General features: G+C 50.0%; 1 protein-coding gene across 1 annotated transcript; it reads left to right on the forward strand.

Annotated features, from left to right (window-relative positions):
* The first annotated feature begins 364 nt into the window (after positions 1 to 364).
* IGSF22 (immunoglobulin superfamily member 22) lies at positions 365 to 22237 on the forward strand. The gene is made up of 23 exons (XM_030918806.1): positions 365 to 479; positions 2238 to 2379; positions 4661 to 4792; positions 5032 to 5168; positions 6393 to 6492; positions 6575 to 6614; positions 6786 to 6963; positions 7960 to 8073; positions 8597 to 8759; positions 9690 to 9962; positions 10912 to 11196; positions 11982 to 12106; positions 12188 to 12329; positions 12458 to 12754; positions 14205 to 14507; positions 15770 to 15943; positions 16143 to 16271; positions 16894 to 17190; positions 18285 to 18373; positions 18567 to 18759; positions 19350 to 19649; positions 20402 to 20731; positions 22011 to 22237. Exons 2-23 carry the CDS (start codon positions 2271 to 2273, stop codon positions 22079 to 22081), a joined length of 3981 nt encoding a protein of 1326 aa, XP_030774666.1. The 5' UTR covers positions 365 to 479; positions 2238 to 2270; the 3' UTR covers positions 22082 to 22237.

Genomic DNA, 22237 nt, shown 5'->3' on the forward strand with positions numbered 1-22237 from the left:
CCTGAGTCCTGCTGGACTATGCATGCACATGTACCTGAGTGTGTGCCTGTGCGCACACACTATCCTGAGCCCCTCAGCTCAGAGAGGTCCCCAGCAGCAATGAGAGCCAAAACCTGTACCACAAGGGAACAGAAAAAGTACCCCTGGACTGCCACCCTCAGCCTCGTTCCTGCCTGGCCTTCAGTGTTTCCCCCAGCCTGGATCCAGCTTTGTTTCCCACCTCCCTTCTCCACTGCCCTCCTCCTTACCCCCTCCCCCCCACAACCAAGCAGTGTGCCATCTAGCTGAGACAGCTGCAAAGCCTGAGTAAGGAATCACCCCCAGGGGGCCAGACATTTAAGGAACAGATGACACTGGTAGCCTCACCGTTGGGGCAAAGGAAGAAGGAGACGGGCCACCGTACAGTCCAGGCACTAGCTGAGCCTCCAAAGCCGTGGACACAGCATTCGAATTTTGGGAGGGACTGGTCAGTGCTGAAGGTAAGTCTCCCCTCCTCCCTCAGGAAGGGGACAAAGCTGACCACCTTCTGAGCCCAGAGGGGACTATAGGGTAGTCCCCTATAGCAGGAATAGGGACAGGGGAATAGTCTCAGAACCCAAAGGTAGAAGCAGCCCAGGCAGAGATATATTAGGGGGTGGAGGGAGGAAATAGAGTTTAACCCCTAACTACCTGGTTTAAAGAAGGCTTTGGAGCCCTCTGGGACACCACTGGACTGGAGTCAACAGCTAGGAGTCTAGTCTGAGTGACCTTAGACAGGGTCATTTCTTTCAGACATCAGATTCCTCATATACAAAATAGGGCTTTAAAAACTGCAATGCTGGGCCGGGCGGGGTGGCTCACACCTGTAATCCTAGCACTTTGGGAGGCTGAGGTGGGCGGATCACGAGGTCAGGAATTGGAGACCAGCCTGGCCAACATAGCCAGGCATGGTGGTGCGTGCCTGTAGTCCCAGCTACTTGGGAGGCTGAGGCAGGAGAATTGCTTGAACCCGGGAGGCGGAGGTTGTGGTTAGCCAAGATCGCGCCACTGCACTCCAGCCTGGGCAACAGAGCAAGACTTCATCTCAAAAAAAAAAAAAAAAACTGCAAAGCTGGCCAGACGCTGTGACTCACACCTGTAATCCCAGCCCTTTGGGAGGCCAAGGCAGGTGGATCAATTGAGGTCAGGAGTTCAAGACCAGCCTGGCCAACAAAGTGAAACTCTGTCTCTACTGAAAATACAAAAATTAGCTGGGCATGTGGCACACACCTGTAATCCCAGCTGCTGGGGAGGCTGACGCTGGAGAATCGCTTGAATTTGGGAGGAGGAGGTTGCAGTGAGCCGAGATCGCACAAAAAAACCGCAATGCTGGTTAAATAAAACATGGAGGGACATCCATTCATTGAGATAACATGGTACTCTGAATAGGAATGAGGAAACTCTATCATCTGGCATGGAAAAAGTCTCCAAGACACATTAAATGAAAAAAGAAAGGGTCAGAATAGTGTGTATAATGGGCTACCTAAAAAAAAGGAAGATGATAAGAACATATGAGTTTTCCTATTTGCACGATGGAGGTCTAGAAGGAGCCTAGAGACTGGCTACCTATTGCAATGGGGAAGGTTGTAAGATAGACACAGGAGTGGGAGGGAGCCTCTCCATATGGATTTTTATATTGTTTTATTCTTTAACTATGTGATTGAATTACCAGTTCAAAGAAAAATGTAAGGAAAAACTAAACCTTTGCCTTTACCATGTCGCAAACACAAGCAGAACTGTAGCAACGTTTTGTCATCTGTTTTAGCATCCGGGTTCCCCAGGGCCCAGGAATAAGAGCCACAGCTTCCTTCTAAGGCCTACTCCAGTATGGCTTAGTCAGGAAGTTCTTTCTTAGGTCTGACTGCATTCCCTCCTGATGAAACATCCAGCACTGCCTCCTTAGTGCCATGTAGCTATCAATAGGTATCCTCAACTCCTTCCAGGCCTTACTTGGTTGGCTGGGTAAGTCTAAGCCCTATAATCCCTCCCTCTGAGACCTTGGAATAGTTTGGAGTTGCTCAGTGAGAGGACAGGACTATTGGGTCTGGTAACTAACCAGGAAAAGGGAGCTAGGAAATGAAGAAAAGAGAGCTTGACTGCTCTCCTGGCCCTCTCCTGTGTGCTTCCATCTCCTCTTATGTCTGAACACACACACATAACATCTCTGAATCTCCCTCCTACTCCCTGTCTTGTCCTTCATGGCCTCATCCTCTCCCCAGTCTCACAGGTGAGTGCCCACGCCTGCTATCACCATGACAACCATTCACAGCCAGCAGATGCTGCAGGAGCACGTGTCCATGGAGTTCTCCAGCTCCACCACCCACGTGCAGACCTTCTCCCAGACAACCAAGATCGTGGGAGGCAAGTGGCATGGGGGCAGGGAATGGATCGGGAAGGGCAGCTATTCTTCCTCTACACCTATTCCTTGGGTGGCCCCAGTCGTGCCACTAATGGGCCCCTCAGGAGCCCACAATACCATCAGCAACCCCCACCCAATGTGTGCTTCTAATCTGGGCTTTGTTAAAGCTTCAGCCAGCTGGATGTACACCACATATCAGATCTCCAGGAAAACAGCTTAGAAAAGATCAATCGTGTGGATGTGTGTGAATGATTGATAAGCTCTTAATTGCTGAAGGAGATCCGAGCCATAGGTGAACGGATTGTATCTCCAAAGGTAGAACTTCAGGCATGGGGGAAATTAGGAGGGTAGCTACCTTATCTACATATCAGTAATGCTGACCCTGCTCCACTTAAGAAATAGGAGACTTGGGGCTACCAGTGGAGAAAGAAGGTGAACACATAAACAAGAAGGTGACCTTAGCTTCCAGGCTCTTAGCCCACTGGGGCCAGACTTGGAGGAGGGCAGATCCAAGGGAAAGCTGAGAAATGGTCTCAGAGCTGAACAGAGTGTTTTAGTCATGTCTCTAGTGGAAAGAGATTAAAAGATGGCCAGGGGCCGAGACATTGGATACCCCTTCTCACAGTCATTGCCCCTCCCTCAAAGCCTTAAACCGATGGAGTCTCTCAAAGTCTTCTGTGCACAGAGGTCAAGGCCAGATAATACTCTATACCAACCAACACCTCCTGGCCAGTGAGGCAGAGCAAGTGGAACAGCTGGGACTCAAGGCATATGGTCTAGACCAGAAGTTCCAAACTCAAGTGATTTATAGCAGTGATTCTCTGCCCTGGCTGCACATCAGAGTCACCTTAGAGCAGGGGGTGGGAGGAGGGCAAAAATACGGCAGTACCTGAGTCTCACCCCAGACCATTCAATCAGATATTTCTTATAAAGTTCTCCATGGATTATAATGTGCAACCAAAGCTGTAGACCACTGACCAACAGGGCCCAGGCAGGGAACATAAATGCAGGGAAAAGACTGGGGTAAACTAGATGGTATATCCCATCTAAAGGGGCAGCCACTATTCACCTCCCACTGACTGTTGCCATATGGGAATACAAGTCCAGTGTTGAGAATCCAGAAATCTGAATTTTTATGTGAAATCTTTCTATTTCAGATGTAGGGCTACTTTTTTGCCTAAACATTGTGGAGGTCACATAAAAGACATCTGCAGGCCAGGTGTCCCCTGCATTCTGCCTGTTTGAGACCTCTGGTTCCTATTTAAAAGCAGGCCATGAGAGCTTCTTAACACACTTTTCCCCCTCTGTCAGATTAGTGGGATACTAAAGGCACCTACTTCAGTGGGATACTGTGGAAATTAAATAAAATCACCTCTGATATGTGCCTAGCACAGTTCCTGACTCAAGGAAAGTATTCCATGATTCAGAGCAATTGTTATGAATTGATAACTCACCAGCCAAGAAGATTTTCTGTAATTTTATGCTGCAAAAAGTTTTTTGTCTTCCAAATATAAAATTATATTTCCACATTGAAGATGTGCTTTCAGATAAGGATATTCCCATATATAGCCCCACTGGAGTGGGAATGTGTCCTGTCCCTCACTCAAGAATCACTACTGCCAAGGCAATGAATGCTGAACCCACAGAATGGCAGGGAGAAAATCTAGAGCAGAGCTCAGCCAAGCTACAGACCTCCCAGGCAGAAGCAGGCCTAGCCCCTCTTTTTTTTTTTTTTATTATTATACTTTAAGTTCTAGGGTACATGTGCATAACATGCAGGTTTCTTACATATGTATACTTGTGCCATGTTGGTGTGCTGCACCCATCAACTCGTCAGCACCCATCAATTCGTCATTTATATCAGGTATAACTCCCAATGCAATCCCTCCCCCCTCCCCCCTCCCCATGATAGGCCCCCCTAGCCCCTCTTAATGCTACCGGGGGACCAGGACTTCCAGGAGAGAAGCCTGAGAGACCAAGAAAATTCCAAAAGAGAAGCCACCTTTAAAAAAAAAAAAAAAGGACTCAGGGCTGTGGCCCCATAAAGGTAATGGACCACTGAGGTGTGGGAAAGGAGTTCGCGTCCCCTAGTGGTTGAAACTTGCCATAACACAATGGCCCATCGACGCACCCTGCTTTCTCTCCACGTAGCTGGTCCTGCTCCCACTTCCCTAAATGCCCTTTGTTCCCATGCTCCACCGTCCCCTCAAGAAAGCTCAGTCCTCCCATCGCGAGCTGGGCTTCTACCTGGAGCCCATTCTGACCTCTCGCCTGCCTCCACAGAGGAGGTCGTGACGAGGAAGTCCTCGAGCACAGTGGAGTTCTTCAGCTTGGTGACCCGGAGCTCCAACATCCCTGCGGGAGACAGCGTCCCAGAGTTCGTGGAGAAGCCTCACCCGGTCACCGCGCCCGAGGGTGTGTTGCTGCCCATGGCTCCCCGGGCCCCCAGTGCTTCGCTTTCTAATCGAGTGTCCCCACCCTCCCTTCCACCCCAACGTCCTCCAATGCTAAACCCTGGCAGAGCCTGCCCGAGGGTTCCTCCCCTGCCCGGGGCCAGGCCCAGGTGTCTGGGAGGAGGCGGGGAGCCGGCCGAGGGTGGCAGAGGCTCTAGCCTGGTGGCTAAGAGGCAAAAACGCGTCCTGTGCTCATCGCAGGGGACAAAGCCGTGTTCCGAGCCCGCGTGCAGGGGAACCCCAAACCCCACATCTCCTGGAAGAGGGAGAGTGGCATCCCCATCAAGGAGTCCGCCAAGATATTCTACGACAGCATTAACAAGGAACACGTGCTGAAGGTGCGGGGGCCGAGCCCGAGTCTAGTTACGGAGAAGGCCAGAGGCAGGGACCCCCAGGGCGTGCCACCAGTCTTCTCACCAATGAGAGCCTTAACGGCGGCCCGAGAACTGCGGCAGGATAAGAGAGGCGGAGTCAGGAACTGGGGTGTTGCGCGAATGAGCAGAGGACCCAAAGTAGCAGAGCAGAGCAGAGCAGGGGCAGAGCCAGAACGTGGTGGGGCGGCGCCCAATGGAAGTGAAGGGGCGTGTCCACAAGGCGAGTGAGCCAAAAGGAATGCGGGACCAAGACGGTGGCCGTAGCCACGGAGGGCGGGACCATTGTGGGTGGAGAGGTACCGGAGGGACTGGTCATAGAGTAGGGTTGAGGGTCAGGGGCTCTGGACTCTCCAGCTGAACCCTCGAGAACAGCCTCCCCAAGGACAGACCATCCTTAGGTCTAACCAGCTTCTGGATCACTTTCTGAGAGCTGGGCCTGCCCAGCTGCAACTCCTGGCTCCAAGCCCTTCGAGGAAAGAGAGGGATGGGTCACTGAGAGATCTAGGCCTATAATTACTTCTGATCCTATAATCACTCGGATCCTGGCCCGATTTCCCGTTGTGAAAGGCAAAGAGCCTCCTTTTTTCCCCACAAACAGAAGTAGTCTCCTCCCAAAGACCCATCATCACTGGACTTTCAGCCCCGCACAGCACATAGGAGCTGCCCCAGGTCCCCCTACTGGCCATCTCTTACACAAGCTCATTCATTCAGCAGACACTTTCTGAGAGCCTTGGTTTCTGAGAGCCTAGCAGGCTTCTGCAAGCACCATGCAGACAGGTACCAAATCAACCTTACTCACCACTGCTCCTTCTGGGGCTCAGCCCAGTGCCTGGTACAGAGGAGTAAGTTGTATTAAATGAAGACTCAGCAAGATGATGCCAGAAACTGCAGATAGAGTTACAATGCAGGGGAAGTCCTGCCTTCTGGGAGCTCACAGCCAAGGGGGAAAGTCTGATGGAGAAGCAGACAGTTTTATTGCTATGGAATCAGGCTACAAACATGCATACTCACACTGACTGCTAGCTGGTACCTCCAAATCATACAGGCTGCTCAATCCTCCATACGTATACCCAACACTCAGCTCCTATTGTCCCCTAAAAAAAAAAAAAAGGCCTCCTTCCTTATCTCACAGAAAGTCTCCCTGTGGTTCCTTTTCCTTCCCCCTCTAATGGCCGGACTTTGATCCAGCTGGAGCCACTGACCTCAGATGACTCTGACAACTACAAGTGTATTGCAAGCAATGACCATGCAGATGCCATCTATACTGTATCTCTGCTGGTAACAGAAGGTGAGTTGGCCCCTTCCTCTTGGCCTTTCTTCTTAGGGGCCAGACTCCCCCTGTCTGAACCTGTCCCTCTGTGTGTCCTCAGGTCAAGAGAAAATGGACTTCAAAAAGATGCTGAAGAAGCGGTGAGGCTGGCAGGTCCCTCTGCCTAAGATATTGTCTCCTCATCCAGGCTGAAGCCTCTCAAAGGCCTCTCCACAGGGCCCTGAGTTCCAAGAATCCATGGAGTAGGGAGGGGTTTCTCAAGGTTGGGAGAGGCATTGTGTACAAGCTTAGTCCCTTCCTCCTTCTCCTAGGGCACCCCCTGCTCCCAAGAAGAAGCAGAAGAAGGTGGCAAATGAGAAAGAGATGCTGGAGATTTTGTCCCAAGTGCCCAAGAAAGACTTTGAGAAGGTCTGCATGGAGTACGGTTTCACCGACTTTCGGGGGCTGCTCAGGAAGCTCAAAGAGATGAAGAAGAAAGTAGAGGTGGAGGTCAGTACCCTGCAGGGAGCAGGGGCCTGCAGGCTAGGGGCAGCGCCTCACCCAAAGTGCTAGTGCCTGTGTATTTCTCAGCAGCAAGGTCTCCCCAGTTCTGCACACACATACTCAGAGGCATACTCTCTACTGTGAAAGCAGCAAGGGAGCACAAGTCACCTTCCTTCTAATTCTGTCTTTATCACTCCCTAATATACTTGCATGGACCTTGGAGTCAGATAGACCTAGATTCAAATCCCAGTTCTAGGCTGGGTGCAGTGACTCACGCCTGTAATCCCAGCACTCTGGCAGGCCAAGGTGGGTGGATCACCTGAGGTCAGGAGTTCGAGACCAGCCTGCCAACATGATGAAACTCTGTCTCTACTAAAAATACACACACACAAAAATTAGCTGGGTGTGGTGGCACACACCTGTAATCCCAGCTACTTGGGAGGCTGAAACAGGAGAATCGCTTGAACCTGGGAGGCGGAGGTTGCGGTGAGCCAAGATCACGCCACTGCACTCCAGCCTGGGTGACAGAGCAAGACTCTGTCTCAAAAGAAACAAACAAACAAATCCCAGTTCTACTGCCTTATTAGCTGTGTGAACTTGGGCATCTCTCTGAGCTTCAGTTTCCTCATCTACAAAATGAAAATTATACTTCCTTCTTTCATTTGTTTGTGTGTTGTTGCTGTCATTCACTGGTTCACTCAACCAACTCATTAAGCATCTACATTGGAATTAGAGAATCTATATAATAGGCCCAGGTACATAGTGACTATTCCATGAATGATGGTTTTGTTTGTTTGTTTGTTTTTGTTTTTTTGCTCATCCCCCATAATATTCCTCTCCTCCTAAATCTTTAAATTGATCAGTGGAGCAGTGCAGGTTGTTATCTAATTAGCCTAGTCATTTCTCCTCATACGCTTAAGAGTTTCTCCAGGATTGAGGACACAGTCTGGGCAGGCTTTGGGTACCACTGACACTTGTCATTTTATTATCATAATCTCTCAGGCCATCCGGATTCTGAAGCCCCTGGAAGACAAAGAGACCAAGGTTGACACCACAGTGGTCTTTGACTGCATAATGGAGCTGAAAGACCCCAATGTCAAGATGATATGGATCAAGGTGGGGGATGCCTAGCCAGGGTCCACCTTGGCAATATCTCTTCCTCTCTACACCCTTCTCTCACTATCTATAAGCCTTAGCCTCTCTTCCATCCCATCAAGAGGATGCCTCCTGGTATGGTTGAAAGAGGCTGGAATTGGGCTCTACTGTTAACTGTTTCACCCCTTTGTTGTGTGACGTAAGACAGTCACATTCCTCTGTCTATGCCTCAGTCTACCCATCTTTAAATTGAAAGGCTTGATTAGACAGTCTTAAAGGTCACTGAAGATCTTTGCCTCTAAGGGAAAGCATCTAATGAACTCATGCATATTAAGAGCTCGGGCCTGTGAGGAGGCCTGTGGGGAGGCAGGGATCTTGGATCCCACCAAGCCAGATGATGAGGCTATAGAGATCATAGGAACCTCTGTGTGTCTTGAGGGTTGGACATGCACCCTCCAGCTTAGGCTGGCATTGGGGAATGGAGACCTCTGGAAGCCTCCTCCTAAAGCCCTTCATCAGCTTTTCTACCTGTTCCATGAGGCAGGGTACTGAGCCACTGAGGATCCAGTACTCCCTGGGCAAGTACGATGTGAAGCAGATGGGCACCAAGTACATGCTGGTTATTAGCAACGTGAACATGAATGATGCTGGCATCTACAGCCTGTCCGTGGGCGATAAGCGGATGAGTGCAGAGCTCACAGTGCTGGGTATGAGTGGGGGCATGCAAGGGCACAAGGAGGACATGTCGGGTTGGAAGAGAGGAATGGCCAGGGATGTGGTCCATGGGGATATTGAAGAGGACTATGGGACTATGCAAGAAAGGATTGTGTGGGGATGGGAGTCAATGGAGGCAGGAAGCATCAGATGTAAGGGAGAGGACTATGAGATAGTAAGTACCTTGGGGCTGTGTAGCATAGTGATTAAGAACATAGACTCTAGGCCAGGCATGGTGGCTCACACCTGTAATCCCAGCATTTTGGGAGGCTGAGGTGGGAGAACCGCTTGATGCCAAAAGTTCAAGACCACCCTGGGCAATATAGTGAAACCCTGTCTCTACAAAAATAAATAAATAAATGGCCAGGTATGGTGGCACACACCTGTAGTCCTAGCTACCCGGCAGGCTGAGGCTGCAGTGAGCCATGATCCTGCACTGCTCTTTAGCCTGGGCTATGAAGCAAGATCCTGTCTCAAAAAAAAAAAAGTTATAAAAAAGAACACAGACTCTGGAGCTAAACTACTAGAGTTCAAATCCCAGTTTCGGCCACTTATGAGCTATGTGATTTAGGTCAAGTTATTTAACTTCTCTTTGATTCCGTTTCCCCATCTATAAAATGGGGAATAATAGAATCTACCTATATGATAATCAGATGAATTAATATGGCTACAATGGTGCCTGGAACATATCTAAAACCACAAAAGTGCTTTTAAAATTGCTGTTACCGTTACTGGGGAGAAGACCACGTGAACATCACAGGAGGGGACTCCAGGTGAGAAGGGCTCGAAAACAAAACCAAAGGAAGGGTGCTTTCCCCCAGCCATGGGCTACAGAAGGCCAGTGACACGTGAGTCCCCTCTTCACCATTCCACCCCTCACGAGGGACCAGCCCAATCACTGCCCCTCCTACTGTTTGCTGCAGATGAGCCACTGAAGTTCCTGGGAGAGATGAAGCCTCTGAAGGTGACAGAGCGCCAGACAGCTGTGTTTGAGATCAGCCTCTCCAAGAAAGAGCCCAACTTTGTGTGGAAGTTCAATGGCAAGGAGCTGAAGAGGGATGACAAGTATGAAATCACAGTGTCCGAAGATGGTCTGACCCATACACTTAAGATTAAGGATGCCAGACTCAGTGACAGCGGCGAGTTCTCTGCTGAGGCGGGGAACCTGGTGCAAAAGGCCCAGCTCACTATTGACCGTGAGTCATTGGGCAACAGCCTATGGGGTGGGCTTTGTGACACAGTAACCTCCATGCAGGTAGTCATCATTTATATATCCATCTCCTCTTTGCAAAGCCCTGTGATAGGTACTGGAAAGACAGAGGGATCTCCCTTCTGTTAACTCCTAGTCTAGTAGGGGAGGCAGGTATGAAAATGAAATTAGAATATTAGTTATTATTCCAAGAGTCAAGACACACTGGGATCTTACTATCAGCTGTGAGACCGTGGACCAAGAAAGTATTAGTCTATGCCTTTAATGTCATATATTACAGCACATCTGTGTCACTCTTGACTACTTATATTCTGCTATCACAACTACTTTGGGAATTCGCACATAATGTAGGTACACCAATGAGCATGTCATACATCTGAACTGCACCTGGAATCTATATCACATGGAATCATCATTGCTGTGATGGAGGGAGACACAAGGGCTGTAGAAGACCAAAGAAAAGTCATCACCTGGCAACGTCAGAAATAATATAATGAATGATGTCCAAGCTTTACCAAGAACTAAAAGGAGTTCCACTTTCAGAGAATGAGGGAGAGTAGAGAACATCCCCAGCAGAGGTAATAGCATGTATAAATGTCCAGACATTAGAGAGACAATGCAGGTATGGCTGGAGCTCCAAGGGGGCATTAGAGATATTGAGAACTGTAAAAGTTCTCACCCCATTTTACATATAAGGAAACTGAGACTCAAGAGAGGTAAATGAGTTTTATATAGTCAACTAGCAAGACAGGGCCAGAGCTAGGACTCTCCCTGTCAGGTACTTCTGTGAGTCACATATTGCACACAAACACATTCAACATCACAAGTTCTTGTGTTTTCTGGGGCCAGAAAGAGGGACAGGGCTCATGGCTCTGTAGCTGCAGAAAAAAGATGTTGTGGTTTGGGAGCAGGCCCAAGTGTCTGTCCATCCACAGGCATCCCCATCAAGTTTGAGAGCAACCTCAAAAATGTACATGTGAAAGAGAGGAGCCGTGCATGCCTGGAGTGTGAACTGACGTCCAAGGATGTGACACTGTGCTGGAAGAAGGATGGGCAGCTGCTGATGCATGGCACTAAGTACAGCATGAACCATGAGGGCAAGCGAGCAGAGCTGGTCATTGAGGATGCACAGCTCAGTGATGATGGCGAGTACACCGTGGTGGCCATGCAGGATGGAGACCCTACTGAATACTACAGTACTGCCATCGTCACTGTAGAGGGTAACACCCGCCCTATCAATCCCCACTGACCAATCCACCTGACCCTGGCATTCCCTTACAGTGGACATCAATTGCCTCCCTCCCACTAACTCCAATCCTCCCGCAGACTATGACCAACTTGTGTCTCCCCACTCTGATCACCCTCACCTCCAATATTCTGACCATCTCTGACCTCCCATGCCCTGAACATTTATACCTCCTAGACACTATCACCCCCCATCTTCCAGACTCTGTCCCAAATTTCCTGAGTTCGTCCTTCACTTTCAGACTCTAACCATCCCCAGCAACCCTGATATCCCAGACATCTTGATCCCAACCATCTCCTACTACCTAACCATAAACCACTTTTCACAGACCCTGGCCACCCTCAACCCCCAATGACCCTATGTATCCTACAGTCTAGCATAACCACAACTAAACATCCCAACTCCAGTGACCGCCTGCATCTTCACCATATATTTCCCTCTTCAACCCAGCATCCTAAGTCCCTGCTGACCACCCTTCACTAATCAATACCCCATTAGCCATCTCCCAGTTTTCCTGGTCACCATTTCCCAAGCCACTGACATTTCCCCATCCCCCTCCCACCTATTGCTCCAGTTCCCCCCACTGACCATCCCCCAATCACCTATGGACCACAATGGCAAGCCACCTGCTCATCATAAATTATTTTGATTGACACAGCACCCCTGACCAGTCCCATGACCATCGCCATCAGCCCTTTTCCCAGAAGTCCCTCCCACACCAATATCCTGAGCCAGTACCTTGCCCACCTTTCTCCCCAGAGCGTCTGGCCACAGTGAAGAGCGGGATGTCTGACGTGCACGCAGCCACTGGGAGCCCGGCTGAGTTGTGTGTAGTGCTGAACGACGAGAAGGTGGAGGGTGTGTGGCTGAAGGATGGCAAGAAGGTCTGAAGCAGGGACCAGGGAAGGGGGTGAAAGAGGTAGACCTAGCCTATGCTCACACTCACGTCCACCCCTGGTCCCCAGATCACGGACTTGCCAGGCGTGCAGATTGTGAAGCAGGGTGCAGTGCACAAGCTCATCTTCCCCAGTATGGGCCCTGAGCACGAGGGCAAGTACACATTCCGGGCCAAGGGCGCGGAGAGTGAAGCCTCTGTATTCATCGCAGGTATGGATCTGTCCAAGGCAGGCAAAACTCAACCATGCCTGGCCCACCTACAAGCTCATGGCTTCTCCCCCGCCCCATGGGCTCCTCCATGCCAATGCTCAAGCCTTCCCTGCCGCCCCGCTCCACAGATCCTCCTACCATCGACCCGTCAGTACTGGAGGCACTGGCCGCACACCCCATCACCATAAAGGCAGGCCACACAGCCCACATCAACGTCCCCTTCCGGGGAAAACCGCTGCCCAAAGTGACATGGTACAAAGATGGCATGGAGGTGACGGAGGAGGAACGCGTGTTCCTGCAGCGCGGGGAAGACCAGGCGCTGCTCACCATCTCCAACTGTGTGCGTGAAGACAGTGGCCTGGTCCTGCTTAAGCTCAAGAATGACCACGGCTCAGCCACAGCCACTCTGCACCTTAGTGTGCTGGGTAAGGGCAGGGCTGGTCTGGGCTGGGCTGAACTGAGGGCAGACTCAGGGCAGAAGGCAGGCTGAGGAGGATGCCAGAGATAGAGTTGAAGTTTGGGCTGGGAATGCGCCTAGAAGGCTGGCTTTGCAGTCAGAAGCCCGCTTTCTAACTTCCCAGCTAGCTCTTGGCCGAGTGAACCTCCCTAAGCCTCAGCTTCTTACCTAGAACAGGGTGATTTTTTTTCTAGTATCCATTTCTAGTGAATTTAAAGTGCACAGCTAAGAACACAGGACATAATATACTTTCAGATATGTTACTTAAGTATTGTTATTGACTTGAAGAGGAAAACTTGATAGGAGGTAAGGTGGAAATGAGGTGAAAGACAGGTGAAATTGGCCAGACACAGTGGCTCACGCCTATAATCACAGCACTTTGGGGGTCCAAGGCAGGTGGATCACTTAAGGTCAGGAGCTCCAGGCCAGCCTGGCCAACATGGCGAAACCCGGTCTCTACTAAAAATACAAAAATTAGCCAAGCGTAGTGGCACACACCTGCATTTCCAGCTACTCGGGAGGTTAAGGCACAAGAATCGCTTGAACCTGGGAGGCAGAGGTTGCAGTAAGCCAGGATCAGGCCACTACACTCCAGCCTGGGTGACAGATGCAAGACTCTGTCTCCAAAAAAACAAACAAACAAACAAACAAAAAAAGCAACAACAACAAAAACAGGGGTGGATTTAGGGTTGGAGGTGAGGTTGATTGGAAAGAGTAGTGAGTTTGAAAGTGAAACAGGGTGAGGTGGGAGGTCAGATACAGCTGGAGACAAAATAACGTGGAAAAGATGGAATGGGGATTGGGAATGGGATTTGGGATTTGTCTGAACATGAGGATATAAGGAAAGAGATAAGGAGCTGGCCTGAATGTACTACTTATATTCAACATGCCACATACACGCCATCACCACCTCCTTCACCTGCATTTCCATCAAGCTGTGGGGTGGGAAAGTTTGAGTTTCAATTCAGCAGCAAGACTGAGCACCTCCTCTATGTTCTCACTGCTGGCAACATAGAGATGAAGTATCCCCAGCAGTTCCTCAATCCAAAAGGGGTGAAACTGGTAGACAGACTGTAATGATAACATAAGGTAAACGCTGGTACTAGAAAGCACCGGTGTTCTCAAAGCTCAGAAGGGGAGAACTTGTCTGGAAGGGGACAGGGAGATCAGCTAAGGGCAGGGGACCCTAAGGTCTCTAGTCTACCCATTGCTAGGCAGATGGGAAACTCACGGGGGCAAGGATCAAACTGTTTGGGCAAGTCTTAGAAGGAGGGATGATGGACACAGGGAGGGGCAAAGGGTCCAAAAAGCTCAAAATCCAGCTATCCCTTAGTCTGGGCAGACCTTTGATGAGTGGGAGGAGGCTCTTCTGATCCTTTGTTCCAACGCCCCATTCTGAAGCTGTTCTCTGTCCCCAGACCGTCCGAAGCCTCCACAGGGCAGGGTGGAGTTCCTGGAGCTCTCAGGTAGTTGTGTGCACATGAAGTGGAAGGCCCCAAAGGACAATGGTGGACGACCTGTGACACAGTTCATAGTGGAACGGAGGGCAGTTGGCAAGAAGTCCTGGATTAAGATAGGCGAGGTGGATGGCAAAGTCACCAACTTCTCCACCAACAAGGTGGAAGAGGGAAAAGCCTACCAGTTCCGTATCCTGGCAGTCAATTCAGAAGGTGTGAGTGACCCACTGGAGACGGAAGAAGTGTTTGCAGGAAATCCCATAGGTCAGTGAGATAGCCTGGTGCTCAGTGGGAAACCCAGGGGTCAGCGTGGGGGCCTTCAGCCAGGGATGAACATGATCTGTGGGGAATTCCACGGGAACATCTCTCTAGCTGTCTCATGAGACAGACTGATTCCACAGTAAAAACAGAACATTATTTTGAATAGGAATTCTCAACTTTGTCCAGTCATATCACATGCACAACACACTCCCATGGGTATACCCAGGACGTACACAACTTCAGGGAACTGACTCCACTTCTTTTTCCATCCCAGAAGTCATCCCAGAATCCAAGTGAGCATGATGTTGCTATAGGGATAACCTTGAGACCACTCTAACTTTTTCCCCACAGAAAACCCTTGACAACATTGGCATTTTAATTATAATTACAGGCTGGGCACAGTGGCGCACACCTGTAATCCTAGCACTTTGGGAGGCCGAGGTGGGCGGATCACCTGAGGTCAGGAGCTCAAGACCAGCCTGGCCAACATGGTGAAACCCTGTGTCTACTAAAAATACAAAAATTAGCTGGGCGTGGTGGCAGGCTCCTGTAATCCTGCCTACTCGGGAGGCTGGGGCAAGAGAATTGCTTGAACCCGGGAAGTGGAGGTTGCAATGAGCCAAGATCGTGCCACTGCACTCCAGCTTGGGCAATAGAGTGAGACTTCGTCTCAAAAATAATAATATTATTATTATTACTGCAAGTTAATTACTTGCTATACCTCTCCCAGCTGATTTCCAAATCTCACGTCAGGACAGTAGATTGAGAATAATGGGATTGGGGGTCATACTGTGGAAAAGTTTAAGTCACCGATTCTCAATGTTGGCTATACATTAGAATCACTTGGTTTATTTAATAATGCTAATAATACTTGCCATTCACACCAGGCATAGAATATGGGTAGGTGGGACCCAGACACTAGTTGTTGTTAGTGGGGTTTTTTTGTTTTGTTTTGTTTTCATTTTTGTTTTTACTTCCCACTTTATGCTAATGTGCAAGCAAAGTTAAGAATCATTTGTGCCAGGCATGGTGGCTCATGCGTGTAATCCCGGCACTTTGGAAGGCCGAGACAGGAGGATCACTTGAGCCCAAGAGTTCAAGATCATCCTGGGCAACACAGTGAGACCTTGTCTCTAAAACAGGAAAAAGAAAAAAGAATCACTGGTTTGAGTTTATTTAAGCAGGGGAAGCAGAAGTTAGCATGAGGTGGGCAACTATCTATATGCTTCCCTTCCTAACCTTTGTGCTCTCTCTGTCCCCCACAGAGCCTCCTGGTTTTGCCTCCCAACCTCAAGTGACTGATGTGACTAAAGAGACTGTGACCATCACGTGGAATGTCCCTACCCAGGATGGGGGAGCCCCAGTGCTTGGCTACATTGTAGAACGAAGGAAGAAAGGCAGTAACCTGTGGGTGCCAGTCAACAGGGACCTCATCCAGGGTGAGGTCCTTGGGACAGAGGCCCAGGAGGGGCTAAAGGAGGTCTTGCTGAGTGGACCCATTAACTGTTGACATAGTCCCTCCTCCAGCTCTTCTGGAAGTTTTAACAACATCCCATGACCTCCTCTTCTATGTCTCTCACTCTTGTTCTCACCCCATGGATGCCTCTGGCCTCACGACCCCTCATCTTCCCATTTCAGGCACCAAGTGCACTGTGAATGGTCTCCTGGAGGACACAGAATATGAATTCCGAGTTATAGCTGTAAATAAGGCAGGCCCTGGACAGCCCAGCGTGCCATCCAGCTCAGTAGTGGTCAAGGATCCTGTTAGTGAGTATGGGGCTGCCAGGTCCTGACACATAATGGAATTACCCCATTCAAAGTAGAGAAAGAATTTCTTCCCTGGGGAAGTATGACAGGAGGTATCACAGTCTCTACACTCTGGAAACTGCCAGTCTCATAGAGGGACAAGATTCACACACAAGAGAAAGTCAGCAAATAAAGATTGAGAGTCAGGGACAGTGAGGAGGTGGGGTACAAAAACGTTTTTTAAATTTCGTGTATTTCTAGTTAGGTGAGGTAGGAGAGGCAAGCTGAGGGTTGAGTAAGGGTGTGAAGTAGATGGTTGGAGGGTGTTGCATTTAGGAAGCAAGGTGAGGGTACTGCCTGGAAGTGGATGTGGTGGAGATGGTTGGGTTAAAGGCTGGGGTTTTGAATATAGAAGCTTTGAATGTGTGGGGTATGTTGAATTTAAGGGGTATTGAGTTTAAGGATGAAAGCGTTGAAACAGTAAGACAACTGAATTTGAATTTGGAGGTTGAGTGTATAAGATTAGGTACTCAGGGTGTTAACTGAGGGATCTGGAGCTAGAAGTAGTGAAAGATGGGGTTCAGGAGTATTGAGTGGAGATGAATTTGGAGGGGGCACTTACTACATGTCTGTTCTACCCCAGAACCCCCAGGCCTGGTCCAGGACCTGCATGTATCTGATTCCTCCAACTCCAGCATTTCCCTGGCCTGGCGGGAGCCTGCAGAGGGAGACCCACCCTCTGGCTACATCCTTGAGATGAGGACTGAAGACACAAAGGAGTGGTCCAAGTGCACAAAGATCCCCATCTCAGGCACCTGCTACACAGTGGGAGGACTCACCGAGAGGCAAAAATACTTCTTCCGAATCCGGGCTGTGAATGAGGCTGGGGTTGGGGAGCCTGTGGAGCTAGACAAGGGGGTCCGTGCCATGCCACCTCCAGGTGAGGAGACAGAGAGGGCTGAGGATTCATGCCCAACATGGTATCTCCAAACCTTCTCCTCTGGGGCCTCATCCCACAGGAAAATTGGATGATGCTATGATCATGAAAAAGTCATCCATAGTTATTGTGCCTGGACAAAGTTAGGGGTAACTTCAGGGGCACCCCCACTAAAGCAATCATTGTGTGCCAAATAGCATCCACTGTGTGTCAAAGTATAACCACCCAATGGGTTCTTCTTGCCCATTGCACACACAAAACCAGTTCACTGAGAGCACAGCATTGCAACAAAGAGTTTAATGGACACAAGGCCAGCCATGCCGTATGGGAGACGGAGTTATTACCCAAATCAACTCCCCGAAAATTCAGAGGCCAGGGAGCCTGCTTCTGACTGGGGCCACAGGACCGGTGGGGTGGGGGGTCAGCAGGTCCAGGTGGAGCTATCAGTCGTCAGAAATGCAAAAACCTGAAAAGACATCTCAACGACCAATCTTAGGTTCTACAATAGTGACGTATTCACAGGAGTAGCTGGGGAGTTGCAAATCTTGTGATCTCCAGAATAATGACTGATAATCTTTTATGTCTACACCTTAGCAGAATTCAGGCTCCTCACATCCTCCTAATCTGGTGGCCTTTCATTAGCTTCGCAAAGGTGATTTAGTTTGGGGGAAGGACTGTTATCATCTAAACTATAAACTTAAAAAATGTCTCTCCCAACGTTAGCTTGGTCTGAAACCAGGAATGATTAAGGGCAGTTTGGAGGTTAAAGGCAAGATGGGGGTTGGTTAGATAAGATCTCTTTCACTGTCATAATTTTCTCACTGTTATAATTGTTGCAATGGCAGTTTCAAAAGGAGGTGTTAAGAATATAGAAACAAGACACATGACTTGCCTTCCAGGGTCTTGCGTACTAGTAGAAGGAGACAGATAAGAAAACAAATAAATGTTTCACAGTGTTGCAGGGCAGATAGATGTCCATATGGCCTGTAGTGGGGGCATAAAAGAGGAGAGGCTGGGAAGGCTTTGATGAGGAGGCTTAAAGCAGAGTCTTCGTGAAAGAGAGATCCATGCCTCCACCTCTGTCTCCTCCATCTCAGCTGCACCCAAGTTTGACCTCAGTGCCCGGCTGAAGAGTCACATGGTGGTTCGCGCTGGGACAGCCCTCTGCATCCATGCAGCCTTCTCTGTGAGTTGTCCCTCCATACGCTCTCCATATAACCAAAATGGCTATTGTAGCCATAACAGTCTCTGACTCTGACTCTGCCCCTCACCAGACCCCTAGTGCGACAGCCTAGCGGGAAACTCCTCGACAATGGAGGAAGGCCTGCCCCCAAATATCATCTGCGTGACCAATTGTGCCATCTCCTGTCACTACTCAGGGCTCACCACCACCTGACGTGATCTGGCAGAAAGATGGTGTTCCCACCAAGGGCCGAGAAACAATTACCAAGAGCAAAAACCACTCCCAGTTCCTCATCAATAGCGCCAAGCGCTCTGACTCAGGGGTGTACCGAATCTTGCTTCAGAATGAGTTTGGAGAAGCACACTATGACATCCATGTGCGCGTGGCAGGTATGGAGAGAAGGCAGAGGCCTCCAGGACCCATCCCTGCACACTCTCCAAAGTACAGCTCCGCAGTGCCGTTTTGAGTTCCTACCACAGGAAAGTTGTGCCTTAGGGTCATGAAGATTTCTTTGACAACCCAGAACAAAACTTTATCATACAGAGTATGGTCAGCAGAGAGAGTAGAAATGAGTGAGGGGCAGGAGGGACAAATAGAGATGAATCCATTAAAAACTGGGGTGACCACTTAAAGAGAGCTGGGGGCTTTAAAATAAAGCTCTAAACCCCCAAAGAAGGAATGGATTCACTTTTACTGAACAATAACTACATGCCAGGATCTTTACCCACTATTTCTATGAAATAGTCATTGTTAGCTCTATTTTGCAACTGAGGAAAGAAGTCTCAGATAAGTAACTTACCCCAGGTCACAAGGCTAGTAAATGGCAAAGCAGACTTCGGAAATAGTTTTCCGACTCCAAGACACCAGCTGCCTGAGACTTGCCCCATCTTATCTTCCATCGGACTTGGCAGATGGCTGGGTTGGGGACACAATACTTCAGGTCCCCCAAGGTCACTGACAGATCTTCCAACTCTTCCAGATTTCCCTCGGCCCCCCACAAACCTACAGTTGTTTGAGGAGGTCCCCAACACAGTGACTCTGACCTGGAACCACAGCCCAGATGTGCAGGAGGACAGTGAGGCTCACTACCTCATCATGAAGCGGGATGCAAGCACCGCCACCTGGTACACGGCAACCGAGCCTGTCTTCAGCAACAAGTACACAGTGACGGGGCTGCTCCCAGGCAGGAAGTATTACTTCAGAGTGGTGGCTCGGAATGAAATCGGTGACAGTGAGCCACTTGACTCCAAGGACACCTGGCTCATCAATAAGGACCAGAGTAAGTCTGGGTGCCCAGATGGTGGGGATGACATAAGGATCGCAAAGGGTACCCAAGAGGCAGGATAAAATCTGAAAACCATTGAGATAGAACAGTTAGTATCTGGGACGCTGCGGAGAGAAGGAAATGTTGGCTTTCTTCGGGATACTTAGGGGTGAGACTAAAGTGGAGGTGGGGAGTTACCTTTGGGGGCGGAGGAGACGGTGGAGGGGCTGCGGAGGGACTTAGAGCGCAGATGCGTTCTGCTCTGAGGGGAGGGTCTAACGGGGCAGAGAACAGGGGAGGGCTCTAGGGAGCCAGGATGATGTCTGGGATCCCTGGAGACTAGGGGTTAAGGGTGGGGGCCGCGTCGGGAAACTCGAACTGAGGAGCTAAAGGGATAAGACGGGAGACTGTGGACGCTGATATGACGTAGGGGAAGCTTGGAGGCGGAGTTAAAGGCTGGGAATAACAGGGTCCAGGAAGCTGGCGCTGGAATGACATCTCGGCCCTGGGTGTATAAGAAAACGTGGCTTGGGTGGCAGACCCCTGGAGTGGCTGGGGACGGGGCTGGGGGGTCCGGGGCAGGTCTGGGGACTGGTGGGGAGCCCTTAGGAACCAGTGTAACATTGGGCCCCCAGAGTTGGTGGCGCTGGGAATCTGGCCTAGGTCCTGTGGGTTCCGTGTAAGCTGAGCTCTAAGATGTGGGTGGTGGGTGGGGGCCTTGGGGCGCGCTCACGGCCCGCGCCGCCCCGCCCCCACCCCCCGCGCAGTCGAGGACCTGAGCGCCAAGCTCAAGCCCTACGAGAAGAAGGACTGGCGCCAGGCACCGCGCTTCCTGACGCCCCTCAAGCCACACACGGTGCTCCGCGGCCAGGACTGCACCATGACCTGCGCCTTCCTTGGGAACCCGCGACCCACAGTGACCCTCTACAAGGGCGACGTCAACATAACGGCCAACTCCAAGTTCTGGTACAACTCCACCAGCGGCGTGTGCACCCTCGTCATCCCCACATGCACGCTCAAGGACAGCGGCGATTACAGCGTGCTGGTGGAGAATGAGCTGGGCAAGGACCGCAGCAGTTGCATGCTCACCGTCTATGGTGAGGGCGCCGCGGGGTCCGGCCTCGGAGAGGGGGAGAGGTGCAAAAGGCTGGCCTTGTGGGCCATTGGTCAGCTCTTTTTTTAGCTGGCACCGTTTTTTGAGCTGACTACCAACAGGTGGTGCAAACATTCTTAATTGGCCACAGTTCTTACCACTCTCCCATCCTTTCGATGTCATTTCTTATATGCCTGGTCCCTGCAGACATGAGAGTTCTCAATCCCTAGATAAGATGTGGTTTGCAACTCTTGGTGAGCCTAGACCTGCCTTCAAAAAAAAGATACTGGTGATCAGGATTCAACCAGACTCACCAATCACGATCTCTCTGGCAGGGTTCTGGAAATAACCTTTATGTTTACAAAATTTTGTGGGTGATTCTGATGTGCAATCAAAATTAAAACTGGTCTAGGATAAGGGCAGGTGGGGGGCACAAATAAGGGGAGGAGCGAAGGGAACCCTCCCTTTTGTACATGCATGCCATGTTTCTACTCATGTGTGCACACATCGGGGGAAGCATTTTATTCCTTCCCAGTCTACTGTCTTCATAGCCACACAGCTAGCAGCGTGGACTCTAAATGCAAAGATGGCCTGCCTTGCTGTTGCTTAAATTTCCCCCAGCTTTCCTTTCATGGTAAAATCCCAAACCAACAAGGTTTCCCCCTCCCCCACCTCTCATCTCATCTTCTGCTACTCCTGAACCTTCCATGACACTCCATTGCTGTGGTCTCCATGGTTACAGACCTTTTTTTTATCCAGTTATAGATACCTTTCTTTGGGGAAAGGACCTTGTCCTGTTGCTCTGTCTCTGGAGTGCTTAGCTAAGTGTCTGGCACTGAGACAGTATCTCCAGAGAAGCTGCTGAGCTGTGTAAAAGAACTAGGCCAGGGAAGGCACTGTGGGCGCTATCCAGCTTTCATTCCACAGCTAAAGAGATCCCTGATAACTCAACTCTGGTTGTAAGCACAGCATGTGGGCCCAGGGCCCTGGCTCTGCCACTGACCAGCCATGTGACCTTAGCAAGCTACCTCATTGAGCCTGTTTTCTCATCTTCTTTATAGGACTGTGAGGTTTAAATGAGATAGTACAGAATTGCCTGGCACAATGTCTGGCAAATATTAACTGCTAGATAAATGGCAGCTCTCGCCCCTTCCACTCTGCCAACGCAAGATTAAGGGTCCCAGGGTCCGGCTCCTGGTTTCCTGCATAGGAAGTCCAGCAGTTTGGAATTTCCCTGGTCCCCAGCATCATTAATATAATGAATACTTGCTTTGCTCTTTCAGACAAAGATGGTAAGTCAATTGTGGCATCCATCACTGAGAATCTGCAAAAAAAATCAAAGCACCTTATGTGAGCTCCAGCCCAGTCCAGGCATCAGGAGGCTGTTACGATGTGGAGCTTCTTGGCCGGTCCTCTGCATGGCCTGGTGTAGGAAGCCCAGTTTGCTCTCTGGTGTTTGTCAATGTAAACATTCAGTGAAGGGATGGGGCAATAAACTAAACTCATCCTT

The sequence above is a fragment of the Rhinopithecus roxellana genome, chromosome 15 (genome assembly GCF_007565055.1).
Source record: "Rhinopithecus roxellana isolate Shanxi Qingling chromosome 15, ASM756505v1, whole genome shotgun sequence".
Classification (NCBI taxonomy): Eukaryota; Metazoa; Chordata; class Mammalia; order Primates; family Cercopithecidae; genus Rhinopithecus; species Rhinopithecus roxellana.